General features: G+C 34.1%; 2 protein-coding genes and 1 pseudogene across 2 annotated transcripts; 1 reads left to right on the top strand and 2 right to left on the bottom strand.

Moving 5' to 3' along the window:
* The first annotated feature begins 1959 nt into the window (after positions 1-1959).
* LOC143609800 (putative serine/threonine-protein kinase-like protein CCR3 pseudogene) lies at positions 1960-4798 on the top strand (annotated as a pseudogene).
* Positions 4799-7946: 3148 nt separating this feature from the next.
* LOC143609812 (NF-X1-type zinc finger protein NFXL2-like) lies at positions 7947-13463 on the bottom strand. Its single transcript, XM_077084460.1, has 13 exons — positions 12357-13463; positions 12160-12273; positions 12017-12072; positions 11855-11921; positions 11573-11665; positions 11415-11500; positions 11165-11327; positions 10954-11091; positions 10290-10480; positions 10139-10220; positions 9305-9511; positions 9134-9223; positions 7947-8316 (listed from the first exon to the last, which is right to left on the bottom strand). Exons 1-13 carry the CDS (start codon positions 13461-13463, stop codon positions 8158-8160), a joined length of 2553 nt encoding a protein of 850 aa, XP_076940575.1. The 3' UTR covers positions 7947-8157.
* A 2736-nt stretch (positions 13464-16199) lies between these two features.
* On the bottom strand, positions 16200-19339 carry LOC143609818 (phosphoinositide phospholipase C 6-like). Its single transcript, XM_077084464.1, has 9 exons — positions 18921-19339; positions 18220-18416; positions 18015-18150; positions 17766-17897; positions 17406-17683; positions 17222-17339; positions 16955-17107; positions 16730-16816; positions 16200-16639 (listed from the first exon to the last, which is right to left on the bottom strand). The coding sequence occupies exons 1-9, from the start codon at positions 19239-19241 to the stop codon at positions 16346-16348; spliced, it is 1716 nt and encodes a 571-aa protein (XP_076940579.1). The 5' UTR covers positions 19242-19339; the 3' UTR covers positions 16200-16345.
* Positions 19340-22569: the final 3230 nt, after the last annotated feature.

The raw sequence follows: 22569 nt of genomic DNA, 5'->3' as shown, positions 1-22569 counted from the left end.
TCAAAAGCCAGAGGGACAAAAACATGTTGGTTCTCTTCGCAGGCTTTAGCATGTTTCTCCACCTTCTTCGTTTCAGCCCAAAAATTGTTTACTTGTAACATAGAAATTGTTTCTTGTTTATAATAGACTATTTCGAGAAATTTGGTATCATTCAGGAACACTCTAAGAAGCTTCAAACTTAGAAGCTTTCGAAAATGGCTCACTTGTAACTTTCTTCAATTTCAAATTCTTCATAAAAAACAGAGTTAAGTGTCACTTTAGTACATGTGATTTATTCAACTACGCAACTTTAATACCAATTTTAAAGTTTATGCAAATGGCTACCTCAGTTTCAAAAAACTTGCATTTTTAGTACTTTTTTAACCCCGTTAATTTTCTTCCGTTAAGTCCAGGGTATTTGCGTAATTTCATAATTTAAATCAGGGGTATTTAAGTAATTGCATTATTATATTTTTGTTTTTTTTTTCCTTTTCTCCTTTTCTTTCTTCCATTAACCAATTTCCCCAAATTCATTCTCATTGAACCCTAATTACTCAAACTAAATTCAAACTAATATAAAAAGGAATTCTGGTGAATCACCAGTTGACAACCCAGCCCATGCTCTCCACTATAAAATCACACAAAAAACACGCAATCGGAGATACGTAGCTGCCTGCGACGACGAAGACGATCCACCACAAAAGGAATCGGATGAATCAAATCCAGTCAGCGGAAAAGAAAATGGATGAAAATTTACGAAGACGACGACGGTATACAGGTGAATCACCAGTTTGATTAGTTCTCTCAAGCGTCCATAAAAACGCGTCGGCGACGGCTCGTACCAACCAACGGCTCGACGACGTTAACTCTCCTCATCGTAATCTCGTTCACTATAGCGAGTAAATGATGAAGAGCTAGTGCGATGCACGTGTCACCTTGTAATCTACCGTCTCCGGCATTACCATAACCACCGGAATCGAAAGCAGAAGAGATGAGGTTGAGGAAGAACATGAAGGTTGTGATGATGATGTAACGTACTGTCTTGATTGTTATTCTGGTTCAACAATATAAAAAGGGTGAGAAAAATAAAATAATAAATCAAATAATAATATAATTACGCAAATATCCCGGACTTAACGGAAGAAAACTAACGGGGTTAAAAAAAATACTAAAAATGCAAGTTTTTTGAAACTGAGGTAACCATTTGCATAAAATTCAAAATTGGTACTAAAGTTACGTAATTAGACAAATCACAGGTGCTAAAATGACACTTAACTCTAAAAAACATTAAAAAAACAAATGATAACAATACAAATACAAATATACAATACTATATTACAACTTTTTATTTATGTTAACAAAACGTGCACGTGTATAACAACCCAAGCAATGTTTACACAATAACATTTTATAATCCTTTTTTTTATAATCTATATAAAAGTTTATTTTTATCGTTTCACAAAAAACAAAAAGTCCTCATCTATTTATTGAGATATAATCTTGAAACGGGATATCGAAAGTTGAAGGGACTAAATAAAAGTATTTTATTATGTTTATTTTGGTATGTTTATTTAGTATGGTAAGACTATTAAATATTATTTAGTTGTCTATAATAAGTTGTCTTGTCTTGCAAGTTGTTAGTTTATTATAAATAGATAGCTTGGGTTTATGTAATTTGAATGAGTTAAGAATTATAATAATAAAAAAATAGTCGATCTTGATTGAAATCAAACTTTTATGTTCTTGTTTTTGGGCCCGATTTCCAACACTATTCAAAAGGCAAGTGGTCAAAGCTAGCAACCTATGAGTTATGATGACAGGATGTCACTCTACCGTCACCCTACTATATACACATTCTCAGTCGTTACTCGTTACAAATATATTATCTTAAAACTCTGATTTTCCGTTTCTTTTCAAATTATTATTATTATTATTATTATTATTATTAATTTTCTTTCATCATATTTCCTTTCAAAACCTATGCAAAACTCCATTGATCACCAAACCTCCAGATGACAACAATAAACACCCATGTCATCTTCATCCTGATATTATTATTATTATCTTCTATTATATATACTGCTTACGGCCTGGGTGGCTCCGCCTCCACCGTGGCCGTAAGCTACGGTTCTAATATAACCGTATGTGGCATCGTTGCTAGTCAACCGAGCCAACACATTCAATGTTGGCAAAACGGAACAGTGTTCAATGTATACTCAGATGTATCGTTTCTCTCCATTGCTGGCGGCCGGGACTTGTTCTGTGGTGTCAGGTCTGGAGGCTCCAGTTTATTGTGCTGGGACCCAAATTTGACACCAAGGCGTCTGTACTACAACGAAACCGTGGTTCTGAATGAAATATCAATCGGAGATAGACAAATTTGCGCCATCACGAATAGTTCTGGGTGGAATGTTAATTGTTGGAGAGATCCTGATGAGTTTTCGACTCGAAATGCTCGGATCCGTTCGATTTCAGCTGGATTATGGTTTAGTTGCGGTGTTCGGTTGAATAACACCGATGGAATTGATTGTTTCGGTGCGAATTCGGTCTTGGCTAGTTCGATTCAAGGTGAATTTAATAGTTTTCGTATGTTGAGTATTGCGGTTGGAGGTGATCACGCGTGTGGAGTTAATTCGACCGGGTATGTGATTTGTAGAGGTAATAATGATAACCGTAAGATCGATGTGCCGAATCATGAAGCATTTGAGTTTTCGGCACTCGCTTTAGGTTTGAACCATACTTGTGCTTTAAGAAGTTTAAATAATACTGTAGTTTGTTGGGGAGGTGGAGGTGGGAGTATGATTAATTATGAACATATTGATAATACTTCATTTGAATCTATTGTTGCTGGATTGGATTTTACTTGTGGATTAACAACTAACAACCTTTCTGTTATTTGTTGGGGAGAAGGATGGGCTAGAATTCGGAATGATTCGTTTTCGTTATTCAGGCTTCCGGTTCTTCCAGGACCCTGTGTTAGATCGGATTGCGAGTGCGAAATGTATACGCAGTATGACACTCTGTGTTCTGGCTCTGGTTCCATATGTAAGCCTTGTGATTTAGCTAGTTTAGCACCACCAGTTTCACCATTATCACCCCCACCATCACCACCACTAATGCGGCCAGTGTCTTCCCCTTCGAGACCTTTAAGAAGAGGTTTATTAGCTTTTGCAATAGTAGGATCAATTGGGACATTTGCAGGGTTTTGTACTTTGATATATTGTTGGTGGACTGGTATATGTTGTGGGAACAAAAAGATACATAACTCAGTTCAACCTATGATTACCGGTACTAATCAAAATGGTCCTCAGTTATCAAACAGCAGCACGGTTTCAAGATCTTCGACGATTAGGCGACAAGCGTCACGAGTTATTAGAAGGCAACGAAGCGGTACATCTTCGAAACATGCTGACCGTGAAGAGGAGTTCACGTTTGCTGACCTGGCGTTAGCAACCGACAATTTCTCTCTCGAGAACAAGATAGGTGCAGGGAGTTTTGGTGTAGTGTACAGAGGTAAACTGTTGGATGGTCGAGAAGTCGCCATTAAACGTGGCGAGACGAGTCAAAAAGCCAAAAAATTTCAAGAGAAAGAAAGCGCGTTTGATTCAGAACTCGCTTTCTTATCGCGGTTACATCATAAACACTTGGTCCGCCTTGTTGGGTTTTGTGAGGAACGTGAAGAAAAATTATTGGTTTATGAGTTCATGAAAAACGGTGCGTTGTATGATCATTTACACGATAAGAAAAATGTCGATAAAGATAGTAGCTTGTTAAATTCTTGGAAAATGAGGATCAAGATTGCATTAGATGCTGCAAGAGGAATCGAATACCTTCATAACTACGCGGTCCCTCCTATAATTCACCGAGACATCAAATCATCTAACATATTACTTGATGCAAACTGGGTTGCTAGGGTTTCTGACTTTGGGTTGTCTTTAATGGGCCCTGATCCCGATTCAGAGCTGGGGCCCACTAAAGCAGCTGGGACAGTCGGCTACATTGATCCAGAATATTATGGATTAAATGTAGTCACTGCTAAAAGTGATGTTTATGGCCTTGGAGTTGTCATGTTAGAGCTTTTAACGGGAAAAAGAGCAATATTCAAAAGTAGTGATGATGGGAATGGGGGTACACCGGTAAGTTTGGTGGATTTTGCTGTACCGGAAATTATTTCTGGCGGTCTGACAGAGATGCTTGATAAGAGGGTAGGGCCGCCACATGTGAATGAGTCGGAGGCGGTGGAGCTGATGGCTTACACCGCCGTGCATTGTGTGAAGTTGGAAGGTAGAGAAAGACCGACAATGAGTGATATTGTCGCTAATTTAGAACGAGCTTTATCGTTGTGTGATGATAGTCATGGTAGTATTTCAAGTGATCACATTTCAATTATTTCTGAATGAGTTACTAGATTTTTTTTGTTTTATGAGTTTGATTTTTTTTACATATTTTGTGGGTGATTTCATCTGGGTGTATACTTTGTAAAGATTAAAGATTAGGATTCTTTTCATGTTCTTTTGTTTGTTAAAAGATTTACATAATAATTTTGATGCACCAAGAACCAAAAAGGTTGGTGCTTAGTTTAGTTTAGAAAGGTCTCATTTTTAGCTTTCTTTTTGGATTTGGTCTTTGGAACAATCTGATTTCATCTTTGATCTTTCTTTGCATAATTCCACAAGTGTACAAGTTTTAATGCATGCAGTGCAATAAGTTTATGCTTAATAATGGTGTGGAGGTTTCCATGAAGTTGTGGTTTGAGACCAAGTCTTAGGGGGAAAGGGAGAGTGGTCCACTTTGGGTTTAATTCAGAAGTAGATGTATCATGTATGTTGACTACAAAATTTCAACTGAAATATGCAAACTTGTTCCAATACATCATATGTCAATTATGGTGTTCCTATTTCCTAACTACCAAAATAACAAATCTAAGAAATAAATTTATTAATATTACAAGTTAATTTTACACCTTTATACATTTCTCTTTTTCTAAATGGTCACTTTTATACATCTTAATTAATCATAATCCAAATTATACGATCCAAATTATACAATCAGTAAAAAGATTTCTCTAGGGGTGTAGAGTGGCTTCCGAACTCGTTTAGTATTAAGCTTGGCTCATTTCAAACTCCATATGTACACCTCTTGCTATGCTCGGTTTTTATTCATTAGTGCTTTAACCAATGTATTTATATATATATTTCTATTTGTTTTTTTTTACATGCTGATTGTTATAATTTTTTTATATAACATAATAAATTTATTTAGTTATATATATATATGATAATAGTTATAAACATAAAGTAGTTATGATGTTATGCTTAAGCTTGCCTTAATTTCATATTTTAACAAGTCGATCTCGAGTGACTTACATTTTACACCCTACATTTCTCATGAATATTTAAATTGTTACCTGATGTGTGATTCTTTCTTTTTCAATCTCATTATATAAATTTAATTTTCAAACATACAATCAATATATAAAAATGCTCTTTAATGTGCATTTATACTGGACGGTGTTGCATCTCAATTCTATGTTGACTACCGAATATTTATTATTAAATGGGTTACAGTTCACAACAGTCAAAATCGACATTAACAGTACACTTAATTTATTTAAAGCTATTACTAAAATTAGCATTATTCTTGAACAATGTTAAAAGCTTACTGGTACCAAACTATCAGTTACAGACAGTATGTAGTTTAATTGCATTTATTTTATGACTATATTGAATCATAGTGATCGTGTGAAATGTACGTATGCGGTGTGTAACATTTATCATGTTTCATGTTGGGCCTTAATCATGTTTCACCTTTTCTTATTTCCTTTATTTATACTTATTTGTATTTTAATTTGTTTTCTTTCATATAAAATACAAGTTGATTGTAGTGGCGACAATTTCTTACTCTGACATGACAAAAAAATGGGTTTTGGGTCGGCCAATATGTCCAATATGTCCTGGAAATGACTCGTTTAATAAATGGGTAAACCTACTAATGTGTTTTAAGAGTTTTTAGAAAAGTTCAAATTTAGATTTTAAAAGTGGTTATTTAGAAACTGTAAAAACTTAAGAGTTAACCTTCTTGTTTTTTAATTTTCATTATAATTATTAGTTTTCAACAATGAAATTAATTTTCTGTTTTAAAATCTATATCAATTCTTGATTTCCAAAAACTTTATTCAGTAGTTGTTATTCATTCTCAAAATCTTTCCTATCAAATCGTCTAATTTGAAGCTAAATATATAAAACTAGTTTGATAATTGGGAATGAGAGGTAAAGAAACAAGAAAAAAAATGATTTAACATACACCAATTATAAAAAATGTTGCATCAAACGGGTCGACCTGAAACACAATCTGAACACAACAGTTTTTAAGTGGGTCTAATATGACATTAGTAAGTACATGGACTAGGTTATGACGGCAGAATTCAACCTACCAACCTACGATTAACACATGGTTTCACCGGTTCAACAACTTTAGGTATAATTTTTTATTGTTTTGTTATAGAACATAATGTTGTTTCTACAATCTTATTTTTCAACCAAACGAAAAAAATACACCCACTCAGTTTAAATTAGAAATCATCATGCAAAATTGCAAATGATACCAATGATTAGACGGGTATATAACTTTGAATAAATAAAATATAGCTAACAACCACGTGATCAACAATTTCTTTAAAGAATTGTTCGTAATAAATAGTCTTGCTTCAACCATAAACTATGGTTTAAATAGAATATAAAGTTTTTTAACAACCGTTTGTTGATATAATAATACTTTCAAAGTAGCCAAAACGTTGATTATTATAAGGGTCCAAATGACGTTTAAAGATAGTAATGAAAAAAATAATAAGATGAAGGTGATTTGAATATACTTAAGATGAAAAATGTGGAAATGGTAATCTGGTTTTCAAATTAGATAGAAGAGTGTCAAATACTTCAGCCAAAAACCGTGTAGGGTATTAATTGTCACATAATTAATGAGATTTTAAAATAAAGAAACCTTAAGGATGTTCAATGGCCCCGGCCTCTCTTTAGTTTTCGTATAAGTTTTGCCACTGCCTATACAACACCCTTGTTGAGTGGTTGGTCCATCATCATGTTGTTGATAACATGAGATTTGATATTGAACCTATTTAGATGTTGGTGAAATATATGAATTCATTTCTCTCGACACGTATTCGTTTGGTTGGGCACACAGCCGCAAATAGCATATGTGCCCCAAGATGGGAACATAGAGAAAAATAGAGTAAACCCATGCACCTTTGCTTAGAGTAGTAGCTTTATTACACAATTAAATATAAAAAAAATATTAAAAGAAATACTTTTTAGAACATACGGGTCAAATAGGCATAATACTGGTATAGACCTATAATACTCTTTCTATTGTGCTCGTATAGCCTATAGTACTCGTTCAATGTTACCCGTAAAGGGTCATACTACTCGTATAAAAGATCCTACTTGTAAAAGTGCGACAAATGACAATTCTGACAAGTCCATACAGTATTAGGTACGGAGAAAAGTCATGTATGGAGGTTGTCTGGTTAATGAGTAGGGTGTTAGTATAGCGGGAACCTAGGGGTGAACTGTTTTCATAATCGGATCAGTTACGAAAACCAACCGTCTTACCAATCCAATACCAGCTTGAAAACAATATGACAACCTCCAAATAATGAGGATTCAAGTCACATAGTGAACAAAAATTGTGTACTAATTTGCCATTCAAATAATAAAAAAAACATATCAGTACATATAAAATTACTACAATAAACAAAACATATTAGTAAATCATACAGGCTTAATAAACAAAATAGAAAACCTAAATGATAAATGATTCGGTAAAAAAAAAACTAGAATCATGTCTGATCACCAGATGGATAACCAACCGGTTCATATAAACACAATTCAGATAGACTTAACCTAACCACTTATGTATTGATCATGTTCTGAAAACAATGTCAGTGTGTACAAAGTCTGCATTATATGTATAAAAACCTCAAAAATACTTCAATTATTTTTATATTAGACAATATGAATTAAAAGTAATGAACTTAAAGTAAAGAAACTATTTTCAAACATCTTCTAAAGTCTTCCATGGTTGATTAAACTATTGAAATTTTATGAATAAAAAGACAATAAAGTTTATATTTTTTTCAACCTCAATTATATAAAGATTCCAGGCTTAGATTCTTGGGTATCTCTTTCTCTGTCTTTGTGTTTCCATTTGATTCATCCAATCATTGACCCATAAAAGTCCCTTGTAACCAAAATATGCCATTGCAATCAAACTCACCAAAATGATCGCAAACAGCATTAACTTCCTCAAAATTCCCATCATTTTCTGTCCAATTATTCAAAAAGACAATAAAGGTGAGCCAGAAAGCCAATGACTTGAAGAGTAAGAAAAACGGGCGGGTTAGGTGGGGCTGGGGTAACGGGTCAAGCCACTTTTAGTCCACAATTTTATCCTTTTAAATACAAGCTTGCCAAATATTACCATGAAACTTATATCTAGGTGTATAAATGAGCCAAGCCGCTTGTGAGCTACTCAAGATCGGCTTGCTAAAATACTGGCATCAAGCTGAGCTTAAATAAGCTGATTGAGCTCCAACCCGAGCCCGAGCCCAAAAATAAGCTCGTTTAATATCTGAGCCCAAGCTTCATTTATCACGCTAGAATTGGCTCACATGCGTAAATGAGCTTACAATATATGAAACTTCAATTTAATATCTAAAACATATATTTACGTAATAATTATTAACTTATTATAATATATAAAATTATTATCAAAATAATTAAATAATATCTATAATCTTAAATAAATTATTGATAAAAAATACATAACAATAATTCTAAGTATATTTTAATTAATAAATTACAAACGAGCCGAGACGACCCTGACAACTACTCATGGGCCAAAATCAAGCGTTAAAAATATTGCTTGAAACTCAAGCCCTCGTAAAACGAATTGAGCTCGAGCTTGGTTCGCTTATGCTCCTCCTTATATCATTCAATAACTTCACTGTAACTATATTTTGGAGTATTGCATTAAAAATACTCTTCAATCCGTTTAGCCATTTTTTAAAGCTAATTAAAGAATTTTTACCCGTTAAGAGTTAACGAACCGAGTACCCCTTAGTAAACTGTAAACGACTAACCTGAAACGTTGAAACTTGGTGGTCATGTTGTACTCTATCTTTCCGTTTTTTACGCTTTCTTACATGATTTTCCACATCAGCCTCCTTTTTCTAACAAATTAGCAGAATAAAATATAAATTAACCTTCAATCAAACACTTTTAAAAAAAAGAAAAAGGGAAAAATATCAGACCTCAGGAACTACAGATTTCCGAAGGTGCAAGTCGGATTCATCAGGTTTGACTTTACTCTTACAGTCAAAGTTGCAATCAAGAAGCCCGATACCAAATTGACTTTTAGTTATATCTTTGGGATCACGGCCAGTATTGTGATAAGCAGCTTGTACTTGATGACATGGCCAATCCTTTTTAACGGTTTGACATTTGCATTTTACTATAACCTGTTAAAAAGCAATCAGAACCAAAACTTGTAAATTACACTTTTAGTCCTTTAGGTATATACCAAGTCACACCTTCTGTTCTTAATGTTAATTAATTACATGAATCATCATTCACATTTAAGGCTTGCCACGCATTTCGTCATTTACATTAGCTGGGAGACTGGGTTTTAATTTTCAGTTAGTTTTTTGAAATGACTAATCTAACCTTGCACTTCATCATACTGAATTTTACGAAAAAACATGTGCAAACAATTTCAAATAGATACAAATAATAATAAAAAAAATAGAAAACAATAAAATTTATCATCACTAGGGGGCAGTCAAATTCGTTTGACCAATCTCTCTAGTTAACTTACAAAATCAATCCATGTAATATTGCATAGTTTTTTAAATCGGTTCAGTAGTTTGTTTTATTAACAAGGGTAAAATGGTCATTTTACAGAAAATAAACAGAAACTTTAACAACAGTTAGTGAAAAGAATGGAAACTGTAACAAATACTTAGCATAAACGATGATTCGTGCATTTAATAAAAAACAGCGAACGGTGCAATTTACTATATATACCTAAGGACGAAAAGTGTAATTTACTCAAAAGCTTAAGATAAAAAAATACAACTTATTATTACCTTTTTAGAGCACTTCTCTGGTGACGGGCATTGGCCAACATGACATATTTCTGGGCACAGATGTGTGCAGTTGGGAAGCTTCCTGTATAAACAAACAATGATGCATAAAACTCATGACAAACTTAATATTGTTGACTGAAAAAAGTCAAACCTGTGGCAGGGTCCGCCACATGAGCGGGCAGCTATTTGTTCCTTTTCAGACAAAGTGTTGTAATATAAGCACTCAAAAACATGCACCATTGCACCACAATGACATAACCGTTTTATTAGCGTCTTGCATGGGGGGCAATCTTCATGATGACATGGCAGGGGACATGGATGTGGACATAAAGGTTTTCTTTCCTGTAACAAGTTGAAAACTTTAATAAAAGTAGACATTTTTACGGATGTATTATGTATGAAGCGAATCGTAGATTAATATAACTATATTAAGGAGTAAATTACACTTTTCGTTCTTTAGGTATATAAAAAATTTCACTTGTCGTCCATAAACTAAGGAAATTACAGCAATCGTTCTTTATGTTCGTATAGTTTACGTCCTTTCCTTTGGCGGGCGTTAATTTTGTTTGCTAAGCCAAATACGCTCATGTGCATTGCACATGACTGGATTTAAATGACAAAGCTAACGCTCGTTATCGGAAAAGACGTAAACTGTTACAACATACGAACATAAAGGATGATTTTTGTAACTTCCTTGGTTTAGGAACAAAAAGTTAAACTTGCTATATATCTAAAGAATGGAAAGTGTAATTTACTTAATATTAAAAAAATAACATAAAAGACAAAAATAATAATAATAATAATAAAAGTCTAACCCGTTGGCAAAGTAGATTGCACTCTTCACATTGGATCTTGAGGTCGTGACATGTTTTAGTGCAAAAATGATTGCCACATGCCAAAAGGTTTCCACAATAATTATCACAAGAAAATCTTGCTTTATTGGAGCAGACCATCTGCAAATACAACATCAAATTTTTATCAATTTTACCGGTTCACACAAGTATTTAATTTTAAATTTGCACCTACCATTTTCTCGGCTCCAATATGTTCACCAACACACGACCTCCAAACAAGTTCGGGGCAAGGCGGGCAGTTAGAACCGGGATGACTATCGTTGTGAAGATGTTGTTTCTTTTTCTTTGGTCTTAATGTAAACTCAGGATTAGGAGGAGGTATAGGACCGTGACACCTTCATTAATATATATTATATATGGCAAAGTAACAAAAAAAGAAGTAAAATATATGAATGAAATATAACAAGGAAATCATGTGAAACCTTAGTTTGCATTGATGTCCACACGGGTATTCTTCATCACAAACCAGACGGCATGGCGGGCAGGCTCCATAATGGCACTTATGTGGCTGGACAAATATACATATATACCGTCGGTACAAATTAACTAACTAATAAATGGAATTGGCACAATTATTTACCTTAGTAATTGACTTATGCCTACATAAAGGCGTTATGTGACATCTTTTGGAACATTTAGGAGGTTTTTGTTCCTTTTCGGTACCGCAAGGAACCTGATACATTTTCCCGAAAAAGATTAATTACAATCAAATACTTGATTATATGTATAACAAAATCTGGTAACCAGTGTTTCACAGTCTATATCATAAATCATGAAAGAAAGCTTATAACTTTATAAAGATTATCGTACGTCATAACCGAAAGCTAGGTTTATCAAAAAACAAAATGCGCAATCCACTTACCTCAAAGTGTGTCTCACCACAGAAACATGAAATAGTCACCATTACAGGACATGGAGCACAAGCACCTCTACAAGAATAAAACTTAAGTCTATTAGAATCTAACATATTACATAAACAGAAAATCATGATAACCAGAGATAATATCAAGATAACACTAGTTACCTATGGCAAGGAGATGGGCATTTGTGATTCTTGCATCTTAGCTTCTTGTCACATATCTGACATTCCCAAATTATTTAAAAAAAACTTTATAAAGATAAGTATCAAGGAAACTAAAAAACGGGGACTGTTATCAGAAACCATACCTCCGAACAAGGAGGACAATCACCATCACAACATTTCTTCTTGCACGCATGGCGTCCACAATCCCGCACTCGTTGGCATTTCCGTTCACATACTACATCTTGATAACAAGGAACCTATTATAAATTCAATTATATTCAAACTTCAAGAATCAAAATTCAAACACCACTTAAAATGTAAAAAGCTGTCAACTTTTTACCTGTTTCCTTAAGCTCCCACATTTACAACCCTTCGTAACCACAATCCTACACGTTTCAACACACGGCCCGCGATGACACCTCTCGGGACACCTATGTACCCCACACTGCAACTTCTTATCACACGTCCCGCCACAAGACGGCACCACAACATCACAAGCCATCCCTTCATAAACCCGTTTCCCACATGGGCACGTTCGTTTCCCTTGCAACGGGCAATCACCACACCCCCCTTCATGACACCCTTTACCACAATAATGTTTCCCACACCCGAGCAACTTCTCACACGGAACCTCACACCTAAACTCCCTCTCGAAACACTCTCTTTCTAATTCCAACTTCCCACACAAACACCTATAAACCCCTCGAGCCTTACACGGCGGGCACTCGCCATCGTGACATATCTCACCGCAACAATGCACTTTACAATCCAACAACCTCGAACACGTTTTCCCACATGAAAACTCCTTAAACCCGCACCGCTTCGTATCCACCACTTCCCCGCAAAAGCACCGAGCTTTCACGAGTTTCGGGCAAGACGGGCACGGACCCGGGTGACACAACAACAAACACTTATGCCCACAATTATACTTCAAATCCCTATCACATATCTCCCCACAAGAATGCGGTAAAACCCATGGATCATGAACAGGGTTTTCAACTTTACCACAGAAACAATAATAATTCTTAGGGATCAGGGTTTTCGGGAACTCGATTCGGCATTTCGGGCAGTTCCAGACGGAGTGTTGATCGGATGCGCCGCGCGTGGCGGCGCGTAGGGAGGATAAATCGGACGACTGGCGGGCCCATGACTGGATGCAGACGAGATGGAAGACGGCGAAGCAGCGGACGGAGCAGGACCAGGTGGGGTCGGTGGGACGGATGCGTTCGAGGCAAATGAGGCAGGATAATGCGCCTGAGCGTGAAGAAGTTAAGAAAGATTGGATTTTGGTGAGGTCTGGAGATTGGTGGTTGGATAATTGGATGTAGGAGTGGAAGATGGTGGTGGAGAAGTCGGTGTGGTGGTGGTGGTGGGGTTTAGGGGAGTCGGAGTCGGAGGAGTCGGTGTCGGAGTGGTGGGACGGTGGTGGTGGTGGTGGTGGTGGCATGTTTGGAAGTGCGGAACTGGAAAACTGTGATTTTGACTGTATAATAATATGTATACTGTATACAGATTTGGCCCGACCAGTCACATGTATAGATTAGTTATAATAAGTTTATTAAAAGATTGGGTTGCGTGTTTTTTTATATGGTTAACGGGCGGATGCAATTTGTAACCCGGACGTTTGTAAACTTATTTGCTATGAGTCTGGTCGTCAAACTCACGTTAAAGTTAACTCTCAACATGTACAAATTCTAGAAGATCACCAATAGAGAAATTCTTAGAATGTGTTTTTAAATGCCAACAATGCATATTGTCCACCAAAATACACTCTCTCTACTATATACTCTTTCCTCTCTCCTACATGTCTTCTCACAAATAAATTCTTAGAGATTCTTGTGGAAGAATCTCATCACATATTCTTTCCTCCACATCATCATCTCTCTCCTCCAACTCATATTCTCTCTCATCCAAGAATCTCTAAAAACCCACTATTGGTGATGGTCTAATAATCTATTTCAAAACTGACGTGACCCATCACATGTACAAATTCTATTTCAAAAGTTTAATGATTTTCTCGTCTGATTTTTTTATGGGTTATTGGAGTTTTCTTTACAAATCTCATAGCGATTAAAGGTAAAAAGGGATAACTGATTACTCCAATTGGCTAATTTTCAATGGGTTCTTGTTTAAAACTGACGTGGCCCATCACATGTACAGATTCTATTTCAAAAGTTTAATGATTTTCTCGTCTGATTTTTTTATGGGTTATTGGAGTTTTCTTTACAAATCTCACAGAGATTAAAGGTAAAAAGGGATTATTGATTACTCCAATTGGCTAATTTTCAATGGGTTCTTGTTTAAAATGACTATTGATACTCTAGTCGCTAAAGTTTATAATAATTCATGCTAAAAGAGGCAACTCCATTGATTTCATTAACAAGTTTTAGAGGTGGCATGTGAATTCTTTTATGTGAATTAGAACAATTTGCATATGCTTAATTGCTTACACTTTATATAGAAGAATTGTTGGATATTAAAGAAGCCACAATTGATTTGATGATTAACACAAAAATTATGAACAAGAGAATATAGATGGAATTGAATTATATTTATGAACTTATGATAGTTTTACACGAGAATGCCATATATATACATCCAGAAGCGACGCTTGATGAAACGACACAACGCTTCATCAATTCTATTATAAACGGTGTCTTTTAACAACCGTTCACAAACCCTAACTGCCCTAACGGGCCTACTTACAACAATTGCAATTCTGGCCCTTTTACTTAATAATAATTACATAATAAATTATCAACTTATATCCTAAATATTTAATGCGATTAATACTTCATTGTCCCCCGCCCTTAATCACAAGATATTTAGGTCCTAAATTTTCTTTACATGGATGTCTTTCTTTTCTTGAAACAGGGTGGTGTAGGTGATGTTCCCCGTTCGGTCTGTTTGGGATTCCTTTTTAAAAGCTACTTTTACCTTTTTAACTTTTGAAAAAAGTAAAAGGAGGTTATAAGGTGTTTGGTAGTGAAAAGTTGAGTGGAGAAAACTAAATTTTTAGAGCATTCATATCAGGTCCTCTAAAAATAATTTTGTGAGATAAATCTTTATAAATTTTTAGAGAATGGTGAGTGGTTGTGAGTAAATAAGAGAGAAAATTTAGAGAGATGGGTAAATTTTGAGTAAATTTGGAGGACCATTGTTCATCCTCTATTTATTTTTTAATATATTTGAAAGTGACTGTGAGTGAAGAAGAGAGAAAATATAATGATAAAGATGTAAAAAAGTATTATTTAATTGTTTATGAGAGAGAAAATATAACGTTTTTAGTATAATTATGAAGATAGAGAATGTGATGTGAATGCTCTTAGTAATGAAAATTGTAAAGTTTAAAAAGTCACAACATTATAACTTTTCTAACTTTTGCCCAAAAGTAAAAAAACAAGATTTTTAGTAATTAAAATAGTAAAAGTTCCAAAAGTTACAACATTACGACTTTCCAACTTTTGGTCGAAAGTAAAAGTAGTTTCAAAAAGGAATCCCAAACACCCCTTCATGTGACTTCCTTTCAGAATCTTGTAGGTGCACTCCAAGCCTTCAAGATAGAGTAGATAAACGTCTTTACTTCATATGCCATGTACCGCCTACATCCATTTGGCGTTAGTTCCATATCAAAATACATGTCTCAAAAGTTTTCAGTAGTATTCCAGTCGAGCTCAGGTTCTTGGCATCCCTAAGAATCTTTATCCATGGTCATTTGTTTATGGGTCTTGATGCGTAATCCCATTTCGCGTTTGTTGCTTTAGAATAATTATATAAACAGTGGCTGTTAGTTTGAAATACATAATCCTTTTACATACATTGCATGTTCACCTTGATATTAATATTAATGATTCACATATGAAACCCTATGGATCTTGCTCTTTTATATAATTAGAGAAATATATATAAGTAAAAGTAACGACCATAAAAGCAAAATCTACAATGAAACTTTTAATTTCTAGACAACATTTAAACAGGTTATAACCTTAGATTAGCGCATTTATCTAAACCAGTCAAACGGGTTGACAAGTTTTAAACAGGTTGTCATGTCATAATGAAGTTGTAAATGTGTTAATCGGGTTGACATGAAGTAGTAATGGGTCGCCTGTTTAATTAAACATGTTTATTAAACAGATCAACCCAAACATGACATGTTTTTTAAGCGGATTATTTTCGTCTACTGCAAGACACAAGTTGTTTCATAGATAGAATAGATTCTTCACAACATATTTTACAAGTCTTGTGTACATACTCTCATGGTTACCAGTCTAGCTGCAATAAGATCTAAAGAGCTCAATTGATATTAATCAAGTAGTTACCGTGATTAGTTTACTCGAAAACAAACCGCATAAGAAGCTTTACAGATTCAAATTTCTCTCCTTTTTTGTTATGCAATGGAACAGCTCGAATCCCGGTTTTCAACTCAGACACAGGCAAGCATGTTTGACCCGCAAAATCATCCTTCTCAGATACATCATGTTCTCGCACAACGATTTTCAATAAAGCTAGCTCAGGGACCGTCAATGGGAATGTAAATTCTTCGTCCCATACGGGTATCCAATCATCTTTAATCACTCGGGTTTTCTTCTTGATAACATCCGCCGGGACTCCAACCATATACATCTGTAGGTCAACTCAAGGTCAAACACACTACTTGTGCAAGTTACAAATAGAAAAGATGTTGTTAGTTAGTTACTTGGATATGTAACTAACCTTTGTGTAGAAGTCTGGTGGTGAATATTTATCAAAATGAGTCTGACTAAAATCCATACGCCACCCATCGCCCGTGTATACTTTCACCTGAAAAATCAGGTTGAATTATTAGATTTGTCCAAGGTTTATTATTAAACGAAACTAAAGGGGTGTTTGGGTGCGTGATTTGAAACTGTTTGATCCAAAACACGCATTCAAACACCCCCTCAAGACGAGTTTACTTACCTTTAAAGTTTTCTGCACATATGATGTTACTTGTGGATCAAACACCTCATTATTTGGACCCTTGGTCATTAGAAAATCAGGTTTTTTAACATAACCACACCCTCCATTCGATCGGAACATTCCATGCATCATCCAAAGCGATTTTCCATATCCCTGCTTATATTGAAACCGGTTATATAGGCCAAAAGTCGCTTATTTAATACCAAATTGAAACTGTATGTTTTGTGAATTTTATTTTATACAAAATTGTTTCAACTTTAAAATCACCTGCATATTGGAAGCCACCATCTGAGCACCATGCATCCATGCAAGGAGTGGTTTGAAATTTGTCGAGGTAACGCGTGTGCCCTTGGGGTACACTCTAAGAATATTTTTTTGAGTAAACCTAAAGAAAACATACCTGTTATATAAAAATGTAATAGTTATGTTATGAAACTTTATGGCTAATTACCTAACCAAATCAGTTCCACAAAGAGATGCGGCTTTTTCAAGAGTCTGTTCACTCAAACTAAGACGTTTAGCTTTTCCTGAATCAACTGTTAACGCCTTCTTTAATTCCTTACTTGCTTTAGCAGCATGAATTCCAATGAGTTGTACGTACTCGGGAGGTGTTTTCTGTTCGGGATTCTCATTTGCAGCATCTTCGGCTTCATCCTCAAACTCATCGTGAAAGAATTGTGACAAATCATGATTTAAGTTGGACATATTACCATCCATATTACTATTAGCCTGTTATTAGAAACCAAATAAAACAAATAATCCTTTTATAAAATGGAAAAATGAACTTTGAAAGGCTAATTAATTAGCTCACCCGTTCAAGGTATTCCTTTGGTGGTTTTGTTGAAAGAAGAATACGATGCTTTAATTCTTCAGGTGAAGCGAATTCGTCTTGATCTCCGTCTTTTGGGCAGTAAAGCATATCTCCAAATATTTCCATGACCATCTAAAAGCCGTAACGGTTGCCTTTAGAAGTCATTATATGAACCGCATCTAAAACTTTTTTTTTTCTTTTGCAGTATAGAGTATATAATTCAAATAAACAAGAAGGCTAAGCGCTAACCTCTGCAACTATAGCTTGAAGATTTGATGTAAGATGATCTTCTAAAGTGATGATCACCGGATATGGAGAATTCACAAAAGCGTGCTCTTTGATTGACTTCAAACATTTTTCAAGTGTTACAGGAGTTGTCATAGTCCTGATGCCATCTAGATTTTTAATCACTAAACTTTAAAAAATAGTGTCATATATAAGTTATAAGACTTACCGCCCATGAAGAACATCAATTCCGTCTTTAGAACTGTTTGGCCACAAGTCGAGCTCAATTACCCTCACACCTTTATGAAGAGCTTTTATGATCGGCACTTCACTACAATCACTATTGAGTTGATTTCCCGTGAGGTACGAGTTATGGCCTGTGTATATGAAATAATGTTGCAATGGTGCCGTCATATCATGGTGTACCTGAAGATATACGCATTAATCAATGGGAGTTTAAAAAAAACTTGATCAACTGGTTGCGCTAAGTCCAACTTTAAAAATATACCACAACAGTCCCAACCTTCAACATATTTCACCCCCAACGAGCTTTCACTAACGGAGTTTGACTCCGTTAGTTTTTGCTGACGTGGACCATGACACGAACGCTTCCTTTAGTGAAAAGTTCGTTGGAGGAAAACATGTTGAAAGTTAGGATTGTTCTTGTATATTTTGAAAGTGGGACTTAACGCCACTCAACTGAATAAAGTTTGGATTATTAAAATCCACTGTGACAATATCAATGCATTCTAAAATTTTATTTTAAATATAATCCAATCAGAGTGGAAGATTCATGGACTAAATCTACTCAAAAAGTCAAAATTGGCAACTTCCTAAACTGCTAAAATAAGGCAGACATTACAAACAGAGAACAGAGAAGATCTGAAATGATTCAAACAATATAAACAACTGTTAAGGGTTTTAACAAACCTCGGATCTGACGGGCCCATTGAAGTGATCGAAAAACAGGTACTTGAAGAAATCATCAAGAGTAAAACAACATAGATTAAAGTTCGGTTTGATGTGATGCAACACCTGCTCCATAATCACCCTAGCATGATCAACTGTAACACCTTCTTCTCCTTGAAACTCGATCAAGAACCGTCGAAAGTGATCGGGCAACATATGTGACTCCTTATTGGTGCACAAAGTGAACGCATCGATCACGTCTGGTAGTGGCTTAAGTTCGGTAATCTTGAACTTCCGGTTAAACCCGAACATCTTGTAGTATTGATAACCCTCCTTCATCATTGGTCTTGTTCTTGTTGTTATTTTTTTTCACTGTTTTATAAATTATATGTACCATGATGCATATTGCATTTATAAATTTGTATATTATATCATACTTGACTTTTATGGAAAATGTAGAAGACAAGAAACACAAAGGAAGGCAGGTGGTGGGTGTTTTAATAATAAAATAGTGAAATAATTAAAGAAGACGATGACTTTTTCTTTTTGAAATTTTGCATGATTTACCAACAACTTGGGAGTGACTGTGACTTCTCAGCCTATAAGTCAATAAAAGGATTAGAAGTAGTATTCTTTTGATTTTTGAACATCAGCCCGTGAGCAAAGTGTGTAAGCCCAAATCCAGGAGTGCTTGGGTTAGATGAAGCATGTTACAAGGCTGTTGGGCCAAAGTAGTGTTAGGACAAGATGACTTAAGCTACTAGGGGTGTAAACGAGTCGACCCAAGCCGGTCGAGCTCGGCAAATTTTGAGTTCCAAGAGCTTGAGCTCGAACTTAGCTTGTTTTGTCAGAAATTCAACTTCGCCCTTTTATTAATCGAAATAAACCACAATAACAATCAATCTTCAACAGATAATCACAACGAGATGAAGTATACACCACTATTTAAACCAACTACAAATAATCAAATCATCTTTGTAATGATTTGATACAATAAGAAACAAACTGAAGATCAAAACCCTAACTCGAAACTGAGATCTAAAAATAAGAAACGAAAGTGTAGAAGAAAAGTTAGGTGAAAGAAAATAATCTCTATTATATCTAAAAAGTCTCCAGTGTTATAAATATATATTATTGTGGTTATCAATACCTAATATAGATTAGGCTTATTGTCCAAGTTATCTTCTCTTTATATACATCTTATTATACCTCATTGTAATATACACCCTATTAATGAAATCTCTCCATTTCTCCCTACATCTCCTTCTCCTATGTGTAAACTATTAGGCTTGTTTCACAATACGTTATCAGCACGAGTTGCTTAACTCATTTTTATTTTTATTTTATTTTTTTGCTCCCTACCTTTGGTCAAAACCCCATGGAGATACCGGCAAAAGAAGAAGATGGAAGTCAATGAATAGCTTGCCAATAACCTAAGAGTGAGGCAATCATCTCAGCTAAACGAGTTCTTCATTTATAATTCAGGTAACAAGACTAGCCCTTGTAATTCATGTTTATACTCATATGCGCACGTCTTTGATTTATAAGAGGTTGATATTCTGTTTGTAATAAACTAACTCGAAAAAAAACATTATTTTGTTCATAAAACAATAATAGTAGACAAAAGTCAAAAGGCTAAAATACGTCACTTCTCTTTTCGATATTATTTTTCACATAGACTAGGACCTAAGGAAGTCGTTCAATATTGGCCTATTGGGTAGTAATCTGATTTTTGGTAAATCAAAGATATTAAAAATTATTCATATTTACAATAATTAGTCCACTATGATGATACTTTTTTCCATATATATAATTGGTACATGAAAAATTATTCATGGGTCCAGTAACATGTTATTATTTATTATGCATACAATGATACAAGAGTGGTTTAATTATATTAAAATTTAATGATTCTTTTGTAAAGGTTTTCGAATTTTTTACCGGGTAAGCTTATGAATTTTTATATTTGGTTTTAAAATAAATGGATAGTTAAGTTTCATATTGAGAAGAAAAGAGAGATTACAGTCATTACATGTATTTGCTCATTTAGAAGAAAATACTATTTGTTCATGCATTATATTTTGTAAAACTGAATATTCTTTTAGCAATCTTAAATATATATATATATATATATATATATATATATTCTGTGAAGATATCTATCATATTATTATGCATATGGTTGTTAAGATGTATGAATTCATCATGTTTAGAAATTATATATGCATAATATTGATTTAGATTAATAAACTTGATCTCTTGACAAATTAAGAAGTTTCTAATAATTAGTAAAATCTATTTTTACGTATAATGAATTACGGACTAGATTATTAATCTATAATAATGGAGATATACATGGAAGGTTCCTTTAGATGAAGTTCCTAATGGTTAAAAGCTTAAAAGGAACATATCATCAATATATTTTCTTTTAAACTATTTAATGGTTTAATTCATTCACAATAAAGATTTTTTACAATTTAATGGTAACAATATTTTACGTACTTGGTTGCCAAGTTAATTAGAACTTTCCATAAATATATTTACGTTGAGGTTCACGACAGCTTTGTCTAGTTTTAAATGAATCCTTGTATTAATTAATTAAGTTCTTGTTTTTTTTAATAAAAAAATAATAATAAAAAAATAACTAAGCAAGAATTATTAATTTATGTATGTCGTGGATATACAAATTAGTATATGGATGTAATCATATATACGTTTTATAACTTTTGCTTAATCAAATATAATTGAAACGTATGTATGACAAAAGATATTTTTGTAACATTGAGATCTTCAACACATATGGAAAAGAATTATATGTTACGAAAATAAAGGTTTTTAACTCTTAGTAAATAATTTATTATAGCATTAAAGAAATTCAATGAGAAATTTGTTTATGTTTCAAAGTGTAGTAATATATATATGTATGCAACGTATATACGTGTGAATGCTTATGGTATGATACGTGGATACATGACTTATATATTTGTTTGTAACGGATGAAAACAAACATCTTATTTATCAAAGTTTTAATAAAACTTGTTTTATATTGAGACATTGTATGATGTCGAGTATTGTAGAATCTAAATTTAGTTGTGTTCTATGTCTTAACATATATTACATAGATCGATGATAGTATTGAAGAAAACTATATGATCAAAGATGTGGTTTTGTATTACCGTTACAAAAGATTATAAACGCGTTTGAATAATGGTTAAGATTCATTTATAACACGACACTTGATGTGTCAAACTATGTAAATCTCGTTGTTAAAGGTTATAAAATATTAGCATGATAAATCTTACATGACTCATTCATGTAATTACTTCTCGATGATTAATTATAAGGAAAATCTTGATAAGACACCTTTTTATTTGTCAAACCTCAAATATGCGCGTGAAGTAGCATATTATTAAATATGTATGAAAAGATTTGAAGTGATTTTGTATTCATGTCGGAGAAAATATGACTAAACCATGAAAATGGTTTGGTTTTATATCATTCCCTAAAGTGAATGTGACTATATAATGATCATTGTATATATTACGATCATGAACACGATTGAGAAAATCTCTATAATGATGGTCATATTAAAAAAATGAGATCGACCATAGGAATTTGTTAGCATGGTCATGTTAATAATGAGATCGACCACCACAAGTGGCAAATGGAT

Source organism: Bidens hawaiensis, unplaced genomic scaffold (assembly GCF_021521415.1).
Source record: "Bidens hawaiensis isolate Kalapana, Puna unplaced genomic scaffold, B.hawaiensis_p1.1 tig00016075_1, whole genome shotgun sequence".
NCBI lineage: Eukaryota > Viridiplantae > Streptophyta > Magnoliopsida > Asterales > Asteraceae > Bidens > Bidens hawaiensis.
Note: the sequence above shows the minus strand (reverse complement) of the source record. Positions and strands in the feature narration are given on the sequence as shown.